Genomic DNA, 13,627 nt, shown 5'->3' with positions numbered 1-13,627 from the left:
CAAAGCACGTATAACTACCAAGCCCAGTGGGTGTCAAAAATCATATTTTATTTTGCTCATTAAGCAAATTAATAAAATGTATCCACAAATGACAGAGTCATACATCGCGCCTATTGATTTCTGTGAACAAATGAACAATAGTTTCCAAATGTAGAGGCAATGACAATGAATGCACTTTGGTTTGACAAGAAAATGTGGAAGATCCAAAGTCCACCCCGCCTGAGATAAAAAGCATTTAGCATTAAACCCAACAGGCTGTACTGTTGCTTTGCAGAAACAATGTCTAACGCCCAGTAGCATCCTGAGGAAACAAAGGTATCGCAGGGAAGACAAATGCACTGGATGTGAAAACATATGATATTAATATGAAGGAATGAATTCAGCACTTGAAGGCGCAGCAATACCAGGAGACAGCTGCTGGCCTGCGGCTAAGACGCTTCACTTTTTGTTGTAGACACAGTAAGCTACAACTTTAGTCTCTGCTGCTACAGAAACTTGGCAGGGAGTGTCAACATCAACCGAAAAAAGTGCACAATAAACAGGCCTTTGGCAATAAGCGAAAAGTGTTCACAATCTCAAAAAAGCTCAACCGAATGCTGAGCCAAACTGCATTCAGATTAAGTTGTTCAATCAAGCAGAGCACACAAATTAATCATTTGCGCAGAAAAATGACTGTTCTGTGTTCCAGGATTATTTATTTGTGAGCTGACTTTTATTTTTTCCCTCCAAATTACTTGGCATGTGCATAAATCATCGAAAGAGAAAAAAATGTGTTCTGGTAATTTACAGTGTCGAAGTGCAAATGTTGTTATGTGTCAGCAATCTGCTGGTTATCTTTTTCACGCTAATAAAGCTGTCGTTGCAGTTTCTTCCTTGCATTGTCAGACAACATCCACAGCTGTAATGACTGACATTATTATGGGCTCGTCCAGTTTGCTAATGCTGCCTCATCGATATGGTTTGATGACAGATCCGACATTTATGTTATTACCCTCATCTGTGCGTTAACTGTCGAATGAAAAATGGGCTATACAAAGTCAGACGATTCATTTTCCATGACAACAAACCCTAAGAATATACTTGTGTCTATTTTGTATACCCGTTTTTTATAATTTTAATGACTGACAATGAATGGTAACCTTGGTTACAGCATGTATGCACAAGTGCAATAACATTATCTTAAATATATTGTATGGTCCAAAACTAATTAGGAGTATCTTATGAACCCACCCACAGTAATAATAATCATGGAATACTGATTTGGGCCCAGAGGCCTGGTCCTGCTCTCCTAACTCACTCTGACATTGCTTTGTCTCATTTGGCAACTTAAGTACTTTTAGTTGCTTTAGAAGTAACTCTGGAGTCCATTAAATGTGCTGACATGGAGTGAAGAAAGGCACCAGGGCGTCTTCAGCAAAAAGTGAGAGTCATTACCTTACCTGCCTGGGCCTCACACATGCACCGAAGTTGTCCACTGAGGACAACAATAGCCTTGTCTGTGCATATTTTATGACAAAGATGAAAACAGTTGACTGAAAACACCAACAACAGCAACTCAAAACTGCATGAAGTAGATCTAATTGCCTGCTTAGACAGCCTCATTCCTATGCAGCTGGCTTCGGAGAACACTAATCTGTACCTGACGCACTGAAATTCCAATAGTGGTGTGTGTGTGTGTGTGTGTGCGTGTGTGTGTGCGTGTGTGTGTGTGTGTGTGTGTGTGTGTGTGTGCGTGCGTGTGCGTGCGTGTGTGCGTGCGTGCGTGTGTGTGTGTGTGTTAAGTGCATTAGGAAGCAAATCCTTCTATTTTCATAAACCAAGCTCATACGAGTGCTACAACAATTTGAATGCATGCACAGGGTTTTCTTTTTTTCTTGTGTAACATTCTGCCTGCATATTGTGTTTTCTCGCAGTCCAAATAAACAAAATGTGAGTACACTAATTAAGATGACACTTCTCATAGAACCTCTAGAACACTCTGTGAACACTGTAAAAATAATGAATCATTCGTGTTGTTTGGTGGAAGAGATGCGTATGAATCCTACAAAAATCTTAGAACACCAAGTGGTAATGCAAAATCTTACCTTGTTTATTGGAATTTATTAATTTCATTCAATTTAGGCTGATATTCCAAACTTGTTTTAGCAATCATGTTTCAATACAACTAAATAAGTTTCCTAATTATGTTTAAATGCAACATAATAACTGGCTGGATGATGTTCAGAACAATAGGTTTTTTTTTTTTTTTTGTTTTGTTTTTTTTTTTTCAATGAATGATGTGCTGTATTTATAAAACAGGGGTAGTCTCATCAAGAGAGAGGGGTTAGTATTCAAACTCCCATCTGTAGTTTGGTTTCCGCTGGGTTCAGACTCCACAACACAAGCACAAAAAGAGCTCGGTCTAGAAGATCCAGGACTTCAGGACCAAAAATGAGCTTTGTGCATGAAAATGGATAGTTTTATCCCGTCAAACGCATCATAGATGACAAACACCAGATGCCACGTCTGTAACAAGACAGACAAATAACCAGACTCGTAGAAGACCCCGGGGTAAACTCCAAACACACTGGAGGGATTTTATATCTCATCTGGTCCGGGAACGCTGGGATGTCTGGGCTAACTGGCTTGACCTGCTGCCGCTGCGACACTGGAATTCAGTTTATGTTTAGCACAGTAATCTTGTTAGGATTGCATCTTTTAGAACTGTCAATGAACAAAACTAACAAGTGGCTTCACACTTAGCTACGTTCACATAGGAGGGAATACCAAACAGAGGTATCGTATTGAACCAAATGTTTCCAATTTAATACACATGTACGTGTATGTATGTACAACATGCTAACTACTTGCAGGGCTGGTTGGCAGACTACTGTGATACTGCTGGCAAACTGAGTGCTAAAGCAAAAGCTGATCAGGAACATGCTGGTTATGCTAGCTGGCTGACTAAGGTCTACATAGTCCACACAGTGTGGTGATGAAAAACCCTACACTTGCACGTAGAACTCTTCAAAAATAAACCCAACGTTAAAAAGTAATTTCGCCCCTGCGGACATATCCAGTGATTGCATCAATTCCGGAGGAATGATGGACGTTGATATTGCTGGACGTTTCACGATACTATTTAATACAGGTGGGATCCTGCCCAGTCGCATTAATACTTCCACATATTTCAAGGCTTTGCAGCTGCCAATAACATCAAAGATGTAAAAAGCAACAAGTACACCAACATAAACAATGGTCTAACAATACAGCCCCCTAAAATAACCAATCTAAGAAAACAAATAAGTACATTTTCTGGTAAAAAAAAAACTGTCTCCTTCAAAACTATGAGGCTGTATTGAAAGTTATCATGGCAGGGTAAATAGCAGAATTATCACATTCAAATTTCAAGATAATCACTAAGAACGTGTGCTCGCATATACTTGACTCATTCTAACCCACAATCCTTTTGTGTCAGGACGCCCACCATGCAGCACTAATGTCAGCCTGAACACGGCCGTGGGCCTTTCATCAGCTTGATATAACGCCTCCCAGGCTAGATGGGAATGTACATATCACTCTGTTGTTTGACGTTCACTGCAACTATGTTACAGATTTCTGGGCACTGCGGTTCTTAATATTCAAACACCTCCATTTGGAGATGCCACCGGTGCCTTGTGCCACTTTCTGTTGGGTGTTTGGGGGCGTTCTCTCTTTGTTCTAACCCTTTATTATTAATAAAATGGGGGTTGCTTCAATGTTGTTTTCCTCAACTCTCTGTCTCTGATTGGAGCTCTAGTCGCTGTTCGGTAAAGCCATGATGGTTGTAGGGAGAGCTGAAAACCGTCAAGGTCAAACAAAGACAGACGGGATAAAAAAGCCAAGAGACATGTTGGGTTTCCAACGATCATGAATGAAACATAAGAATGACTGACTGGTAGGACAAATACAATGGAGCTGGCTGTAGTAACATGCACAGATAAATACTTTGGTTGTGTTCTAGTGTTGCAGCTTTATAATTACAATCCCTCCTTACAGTTTGGAGAAGACCTCTGAATTACTGTGCACCATTTATTTCTGGAGTTTCTTTGCAGCGACTAACGCGGCCAAATTGTTTTTAATTGGGCTGAGAATAAAGCATCTGTGCAGCAAAGTGTGGAGGAAAGTGAATTATGGTCTGAGGTCAACTCAGAATTTCCAAAATGACATTTTGAAAATGTCGCTGCCTTCTTTTTCTCTTGTTTATCATAATGGGATAATGCCTCTCCAGTACATCACATGTAACCTGCCTGCTCTCTTTATCTTCATTTTATGTGATCCTTAATCGTCTCTCATTCAGTAGAACTCCTACACTATCGCAGCTGGAGCAGGCAGAGGTGAACATGGGAAGTTTGTGATGATGTCAGCATGAGTGCAGATGAATCAAGTACAAAACATAAGTAGATTGACATTGATGGGAAACTCTTACATTTGTGATAAAAACCACAATGAACAAAGAGCTGTATGCGTTCATTATTTCACATTCATATCACCTCAGGTATTGTGATTTAACGTTTGCATTGCCTCGTATTCTTCGCGATACCTTTTGTCCAACTTGAAAATGTCTCAGTGTCCTTGGGAGTTTTTTCAAAGGGAATTCATAATATTGTCAATGATTAAACCTGTGGAAGCTTTCAGCGACTCCCTGCGACTTCTGGTCGGCCGTGTGAGAGATAAACATTTTCAGATAAAAGATGCGCGCAGCTGGGCATTGATCACACTGCCGAGGGGAGTTGGACAAATAATAACTGCGCTTTGAGCCTCATTTTTTCATGGCAGTAGCCAGTTTCTTTTTTTATGGTAGTAGCCATATGCGCTAAATAGTTTAGGCCTGGAACACATTGCCCACCTGGCGTGTGCGTTACCTTTGCCGCGCGTCTCGGCTGATACTTGCTCGCGTGTGTTTTCACACCTGCTGCGTTTCAGCAGCAGTGCTGCAGCTGCTTGTCCTACTACTGAATCAATGAGTTTCTCTTTGATAATGTCCATCAGTATCGTATTTTTGAGGTCCGACAAGAGACGTGCTGTATCCAAAAAGCAGGCACTTGGTTTTCGTTTACCCTCGTACAGACACACACAGCCATTCACACCGAGACAGATGAGCGATACAGAGACAGCAGCAAAGAAAGCCCCGCCCTTTACCTGGTAAAGTTGCGTCGTGAAGCAATTAGAGCCTTCACTGTGTTTCTGCTATGATTTGACAGTACAAATGTGATCACAGATCGTTTCCCTGTTGATTTTAGCAGGGAAAAATAGGCATCTGTTCTATTTTATGAATCAAGAGGCACGTCTCGCAGGCGGTGTGGCTGCTGTAATCCTTTGAAATGATGCCACGCGGCAACAGGTAACGCAATCACCACGCAGGCAGTCTGTTCCAGGCATTAAACTGAAAAAAAAAAATCATGTTTTAAAAGCAACGTCTTTAATCTGAGACTCCTTACATTACTGTCGGTCATGCTTCGTATCGAGGAGCATCACACTGAGGAAAAAGGGCTATTTGTGGCTGTGTGAGTTTTTAAAGTCTGACCACAACCTGACCCATTAAAAAATATGTACGTAATGCTGGCTAAGTCCCGTCCTTTTTAATACATTACCATACGAGTTGGTAACGCATCTCTCAACAATATCAGCTTTCAGTTTCCTGTCGACGGATGCCATTTAAAACACCCACTCAGAGGCTTTAGACATTTTATTTTTACCAACATGTCCACATGCATATTCTTTTAAAAATTATAAAAAAAAATATACATCAGCTCATTGCAGTTTGTATTGCCTTACATACATATACAGTGAGAAGAAGAAAAATGTCAATTTTAATTAGACATTTTTGAGATATATTATAGGTCACTGCTTTCATGAGAAAACATTTTTAAATGGTATTTAAAAATCTTCCATAAGATAAAAAGGTAAAAAAAAAAAAAAAAAGGAGCAACGAATCCCTGACTTTGGGATCATGAACAGTACAGTCACCAGGCTCTCACCTGACAATAACACTGTCCACATGTAAAGATAGAACAAAGAGTGGACATGGAGCAGTGGTGTTATATGTGATCTCCCCTCTCCATGGGAGAGAGTGACTCACCTCGGGTGTTGCTGGAGAGACGTTTGCGCTGGCTAGTGGAGGTGTTGTGTGGCAGCAGGGTGTTCTGCTGGTGGTTGCTGTCGATGGGACTCGTGGCGATGATGTTGTCCTTGTATTTGTTCATCAGGGCCAACTTGGTGTTGTCGCTCACTGCGAACGAGTGGGCTATAATTAGAAACGAGGGGAAATGGAAGACAGCAGACGAACAAACTGAAAGCTTTCCTTCTAAAATGAGAAAAGCACCCACTTGGAAAAAGTAAGTGTTGTTTTTGGCTGAATGTAGGAGGCTTTAAAACCACAATGCCGCAAGTATAATGCTAAGAAAACACATCAAGCATGTTGTTTACTAGGGGAGAAGTCAAACAGACAAAATTAAAAAGAGAAAAGCTGGCATGAAATTAAAACTCATTAAGTGAATAGAGGAAGCACATTTCAGTCTCAGAGGATGAAATGATCTACTTCTGTAAATATTAAGATATGACGTTCCAGGGATACCATAAAACTGATATTATTATAGGACAAGATTTTTGTAATCGACTCCCTTAAGGAGTAATTCACCTTAAAAAATAGGATGTCTGCATCAGTTAGTCACACAACAAACATTTGTATCAATAATAGCAGCATTGTTCGAATGATGGCGACATCAGTCTTTCGCTCAGTCCTCCTGAAACATTCAGACAACAGTTGTGATGAAATGGAGAATGAATCTTACTGACTTTGAAGAGTAGTAAAGTGTGCTCACTAAGTGAACTACAATGGTGAAGATGGTAAACACCCCATCGTCTCAGCACCAGTATTTTAGCCATGCCATTGTGAGCATTGTTCAGCTTAGCATTCGCTCAAAACAGCAGAATGCTTAACTACACTCTTCTACTCTTTTTTTCTTGTTTGATTCGTGGAACAGTGTGTACGCACAGGTTTATTAGAGAATGTGGATTCGGAAAGTGGGTATGATAAAATCTGTGAAATTGAGGATAAAACTAACAAAACCTTTTAAATAGCTGAATCAGTATTCATCAAATATTGTAGTTGTAGTAATTAGATATTGTAGTACATTTGTGTAGGTTTGTGCCATTTAAACTGATAGAAAGGAGGAAAATGAAATAAAACCAATAATATATATATATATATTTTTTTTTTTTTTTACATGAAATCAACTATATAAACAATACTGTCAATAAACATTATTGGACAACAGTCTAAATCTATCTTTTGTATCATTTAAATGAGATATGTAACAACAGAGAAGCCACCTATAGAACCAGGTATACTGCATACTAATAATATTGAAGCACATTTTATAAGTGACGAAAGACATGAGATCATCTTGGCATACTTATGATTGTTTTCACTTGTTTATGTATGCATAACTCCTCCATTATTCTAAGAAGAAAGGGCAGAGGACCCAAATATATTTACTGAAATCGGTGTTGTTTTACTTCTAATTCTAATTCCATTTTCTGAGTGACCTCTCCAGTGTTTAAGTTGCTCAATATTCCACGCATGGCCTGCTGCCTGCATTTTATATTTCTCTACTTCATCGCATTACCCATTTTAAATGCATAATGCACAGGCTTACTCCGCTTGCATTAGCTCCGGGGTGGGGATGTTTGGATTTTATAGGAACACTGTGAGAGCAGCGTCGCCATAACCGATCGCTTGATGAATCCAGGTGGCGGATATGTTGTTAATTGAAATTCAGAGGGTATAGAGTACCTGCATCAAAACTGTTCCACTCCATACAATAATTATCATGGGAGTGGTGCCCCACTCCAACATCCACTAATTATAAAGAATAACTGATCTGAATCAAATTATTGGCAGGCACACAACCCTTTTCAGTATTTCAAGTGTGAACAAAGAATACCTGCAGTATTTGATATTTATACAAAATGCACCGCCTCCATCAGTCACTCAACTGATGCTCTTCCACTGATTTAAAAACAAGTGAACAGGTGGCTCATTTATATTTCCTGTCTTTTATTTTCTGTTTAACACTGGTAAAACATGTCCAGCCTCCATGTTTGTAAAAATCTCATGTCTGTCCTTTATCACTCACTCTACCCTCATTTAGACGATTATCTCTCAAATCCGGGAGAAAATAAAACTTAAGTTATTTAATTAACAAATCCAATTCATTTTATTTAGTTTCACTCCGCAATTGCTGCAACTGAATTATACTGCTCGAGCCATTAGCAAATCTGACATTTTTGACATACTGTCTTATTAATGAATTATTATAATCGTATGGCCATGGAGGGGAAACATTATTGTATTAATGACATCGGTAGGAACATCCCCCGCATAATGTGGCTTGTTTATAATTTTGAATAATCAGAAAAGTTTCAAAGACACAAGAAACACAAAGCTGGTATCTGAACCTAGTAACACATATACAACTCTCCAAGCACATATAATGAATGTTCTGTGTCAACCTAATTCATTTAAATGGGAAGGAAGAAAATACGAGGGATACTGCTTAGTGCAGTTCAACAGCAACACACCTCTCTCAGTCACACTGAATATTCTGATCCTCATGAAGACAGCCCGTCTTGCTGGGCTGTTGTATTATAGTTTATGCTTCACCTGTCAGTGGTCGAAGGCCGGAGATATACTTGCTTTAAACTACGCAACGCGTACGCAAGATGCAATGTATACAAAGAACCGGTAAGGGCGGTGTAGGAGCCGAATGGAGAAATAGCGGGATCACAGACCTGTAAAATTAAATGGAAAGTCCCATACCGTTTTGTCTATGGACAGCGGGAAATGCTGAAAATACGGAGTATGGATGGAGCCGACGGCGTGTTTTGTCACCCTAGGAATCAGCAAAGTAGTGATCTCCTCGATTGTCGCAATGTGTATCTCATGGTATCATTGTTTCTCTGGTGCTCCCTCTGGTGGAGTGCTCCAGCAACACGTGGTGTAAAGAGGCAAGTATGTGAGCGATAACATTCGCGACACAAACGGTTGTAAACGCCCACGAATGGTTCAGCAGCAAGTATATCTCCCGCCTTATAGGTATATACACCGATCAGCCATAACGTTGAGTTCAAGTAGTGCTGACTGATTTTTTTTTTTGGGCCACTTGAGGGCAGCAGAATAATCCCTCAGAGATCTTTTTTTTTTGTGGTGAATATGTAAGCAACTAGTTTTCAAGCTATATGACCAGAAAACTAATTTAGAGTCACGTTTCTGGCCAATCAACATATCATGTCAAGAACACATTTCCTTAGCTGAAAACGGTGGGCTGTTCTAACGAGACATAGGTTAAATAGAGAAGTCTGACGAGGAAATTGTGAAATAGCATCCATCCATCATCCAAGCCCACTTCATCCTGAACAAGGCCATCGGGTGTTGGAGCCCATCTCAGCTGACTGTGGTTACACCCTGGACTGATCACCAGTCCATCACAGGGACAACACTTTCACACCTGCAGCTGATTTAGAACCAGCATTTAACCTGACACAGGGAGAAAATGCAAACTCCACACAGAAAAGCATCAACTGAGCAGCAGGTTGGAACCTTTAACTGTGAGGTGACAGCGCTAACCACTGCACCGTGTTTCCTCCTCTAACGTAGCAAGAATAAAACAACACAAGGAACAAACAGAAGCGAAAGCACTTGAACTGATGTGATCCGCGGCTAACAAAAATATTGATATGGGGAGCTTCAAAGACTTAAGTAAGTTAACGTAAAACATATACTATCAATGTGCTAATAATTCAGTATCATGTTAATCAGCACATCTACTATACAAACAACACATGCATGTGTTAAGACCACAAAAACATGTCAACACACGTATCCACCATTACGCCAATGTGCACCAGGTGCTACTCTGCAGAAACAACCTCAATGTTAGCCCGAGCTTTAGCATTAAAGCTGCATTAAGTAGTTATTTTTGGCGGCAGAAAAACTGCTGAACAAGCTGACAGGCATCCTGGTAGTTCCTTAGAAAGTTGTCACTAACAGCACAGCATCCAGACACAGAGCAGCTTGTTGCTAATTCTGTCTGCTAATTGGCAGGGCTTGTACAAGTGAATTTCTCTGCTGGTAAGTGTGAGAATGAAGCACACGCTAAATATTCTCTCTGACTAAATGCTTAAAGAGGCAAAAAAGTTGAAAAAGTTCAAAGACATGAAGCTTAAACGGTATGGTCATGACTACAATTAACATGAATCACTTGCATCTAGTCTGTTTGAATCATTGTTAATAGGAGAGATATTATTTTGTTCAGTTTTTAGCCCCACACACACACACACACACACACACACACACACACACACACACACACACACACCGCCTTAATTATCTCCGCTGTCTTTTTTGACCTGGCTGTTTGTGCATCAGTCAACTTACCAGGTGTGAGGTCCATATTATTCTTGTCATTACAGCCCTGGAGGGAGTCCAGGGTACGGGTGACTTGGCTGGCAAATTCCTCCCCACCATTCATGCACTCGCGCTGCAGATGGTGACGCAGGTCGGTAATGTCGTACTCGTACCTGGGGATGATGTGGAAATCAATTAGCATTGCATTATCTTGACTTATCTAAATTAGAATAAATATCACGAGCGGCTAATGTGCTTGATGGGGCGGCCGAGATTTCCAAGTGTGACAGAATGTACCGATAAGGCTTAAAACTCATTACAGATTACTACAATTACTGCGTGCAGGTTGCATTTTATCAGCAGCTTTCCACAGTTCAAACAATCTGAAGCTCTGGTTGTGTAAAATGTGGACAAACAAACCCCACACCGTGATTATTCATCTCAGTAATATAATGTGCTGCATGTGATTATGTTCACTGTTTCAGTTTACTCCCCCACCCTCCCGTCTCCCCCCTCCCATCCCAAACCCGGCTTGTACCCATCCAAAATCGGTGTCTCCCGGATGCTGAGGGTACCGCTGGAGTTTGGCCCCTGACCACGGGAGTTCCTTAAGCTCTCCCGGGCCTGGCCACCCATCAGCACCGACGGGATGTAGTGGATCTCATTAGCCGCCTCAGCGCTGGCGCTTTTCTGGGGCTGAGGGATGCGGCGGCGTTTGCACCAGCGGCGGCGAGTGTAGAGGATCAGGACCAGGCACAGGATGGACAGCAGCAGGGCGATCATCCCGCCCTGAGGGGGAGGAGGTTGGCATTTGGAGCGGAGACAGAAAAAAGAAAAGGGAGGAAGGAGAAAGAAGCGGGGAGAGAGCGAGAGAGAGAGCAGAGGGAGTCAAAGGCGAGAACAGAGTCAGAGAATCTTGCCAAGTAGAATACGGATCAAAGTCAAAGTCATGATGCCCACAGCACAATTTGAAAAAGGCTGCAGCTACAATTTAGCGAGTGACGCCTGCAGTGGTTTTAAATGACAGTAGATTTCATGCGACTGTGCAACCATTTCACCTTGAAACAAAGTAATGGGAAAGTTCTGAACATGGCTGTGAACTGATTCCTCCTGATGTAAGGCCATGTGGGATGTGTCAGCAATTCTACATAGTATTGCCACTTAAAGCACTGAGGTCAGTGCCCAGACCATTAAGAGGCAGTTCTACAACTTTTCTCAAAAGCAGACATCCGACGATTTAGGAGATACACTTCTTCTTTGATGGTTAATGCCAGCAGTCGGTTAGCTTAGCTCGACACATCGAGAGGAAATGAGGGGAAACACACACACACACACACACACACACACACACACACACACACACACACACACACACACAGAGAGATAAACAGTCTAAAAATACGAAACTCTTCTTTTGAAGGGGGATATGTGCCAAAACGTTCCTGGCAGCCTCACACTGGAACGATCTGAGTACATCTTCCACTACTGGATGCTGTTTTTCCCCATCTGACTTCTTTCCAGCAACACTGACACATTTCAGGAAACAGAAAGGAACCTGGTGAGATCAGCGTTATAATAATTACTGGTCATGTGATGACCATTTGTTTTTTTTCTGTGGTTAAAGGGACAAATTCTTCTTAGTTTTTTTATGGCTTTGGTGATTATTTAGGCAACTTTCTTGTTAACCGAGTTTCATTCACAAAATACCCCCTTAAACACACACGCACAAATGACTTACCTACCTCATAATTACAAGGGAAGATCGAATGCAATATCTAAACCATCTAAATCATAAGAAAAGGTGGTTATCAACCCTGATTATTTGAGAAGGTATTCTAATGTGACCCGATTTATTTTTCTGACCTAAATTATGAATATAAAGTAAAAGCATTTTGGAAACTGTAAATGTTGCATTATAAAAGCTTCCCCATGTCTAAATAAACAAGACATTTAATGTTTCCATGGATGTAGGTGAGTATTGTGGACACAAGCCCCTATTTGCCTACATACACCAAGTTAGCTTTAAAGAGTTGTATTTTGCTTTGCACCATTGTATGTACCGATATATTTACATTCAGAAAAACAAAATCCGCCTGTGAATGCCTTGCATAATTTTGATATCACACTTGGATTTATTTATTTTTTCCTGCACTATACACATGAATGGTTGTGGGGCTGAGCAGCTGGCAAGTACTCCACTTTGATAAACTTCCATACACATGTCAACCAATGAAGCTTGTGCATCTAGCTCACAGGATGAGTGGTGGTTAAACGCAGCAGCCAAAAGCATTCCTAAACATCTTTCCACCATTGTTTGGTAAAGTTCAGCTCAGCTGAACTCCAGAGGATCCAGCTGTGTTTCACACAGGCCCCATCTGCTGGATCATGTGGCTATGTAGCTTTGCATTGTCAGTCAATCAAGTTAATCTCTCTTTCCATGCTCTGTTAACCATCCAAACATGAGTCATTTCTGAGTACCTCCAGCCTCAGGTAATACAATAGAGAAACAAAATGTGTACACATCATCAAAAATCTACAAGCAAAATGTGTACACATCATCAAAAATCTACGAGCACTGCTTTATCAATATTTGTAAATTATCCTTCCCTTACTAATGAAACTCTAGCTGCAATAGATTTTAATTAGTGTTGATAAATTGTGCCCAGTGTTATCCTCTTCAGACTACAGACTGCAGTGTGATCAACATGGATCCATGTGGCATCACATCCCTGAAATGTGACTAAAGTCAATGGGAGATCACCTGTGCTCAGCCTGTGGGAAGACAGACGATAGAAGTCAATGGTGACTTTAAATATCAGCTCGTATATGTATTCCAGGAAGTGCTGATACCAGATGACTGGATCAGGTCACATGACCGCTTTCATTTTGCTCTTTTTCTCTCTGATTTTAATGACTTATGAGACGGTCGATGGGGCAAAGGGATCTACACCCGCAGAGGAGCAGGAGAAGGCACAAGATGGACAGATGAAGGGCAGTGAGCCTACCCCACGGACAGGTGAGCAGGGGGGACGGAGACACAATCAGACAGATACTGGAGAGAAAGGGTGCCAGTGAGTGTGTGTGTGTGTGTGTGTGTGTGTGTGTGTGTGTGTGTGTGTGTGTGTGTGTGTGTGTGTGTGTGTGTGTGTGTGTGTGGGGTGTCAAACACAGAGCAGAAAAGCAAGAGCCAAGAAGCAG

At 41.1% G+C, this 13,627-nt stretch overlaps 1 protein-coding gene across 5 annotated transcripts in view; it reads right to left on the bottom strand.

Annotated features, from left to right (window-relative positions):
* astn1 (astrotactin 1) overlaps nt 1-13,627 on the bottom strand; it is a 397,274-nt gene that overhangs the window by 292,350 nt on the left and 91,297 nt on the right. For 4 of the 5 annotated variants that reach the window (XM_069164339.1, XM_069164341.1, XM_069164342.1 and 1 more), the window contains exons 3-5: nt 10,968-11,218; nt 10,460-10,602; nt 6,101-6,265 (exon numbers count right to left, since the gene is read on the bottom strand). In XM_069164339.1, the coding sequence (XP_069020440.1) occupies nt 6,101-6,265; nt 10,460-10,602; nt 10,968-11,218 (559 nt within the window). The remainder of the gene's footprint in view (nt 1-6,100; nt 6,266-10,459; nt 10,603-10,967; nt 11,219-13,627) is intronic. The other variant, XM_069164340.1, reaches the window with a different exon arrangement.

This window comes from Embiotoca jacksoni, unplaced genomic scaffold (assembly GCF_022577435.1).
Source record: "Embiotoca jacksoni isolate LCO1_2020_lvr unplaced genomic scaffold, fEmbJac1.0.p SCAF_31, whole genome shotgun sequence".
NCBI lineage: Eukaryota > Metazoa > Chordata > Actinopteri > Embiotocidae > Embiotoca > Embiotoca jacksoni.
Note: the sequence above shows the minus strand (reverse complement) of the source record. Positions and strands in the feature narration are given on the sequence as shown.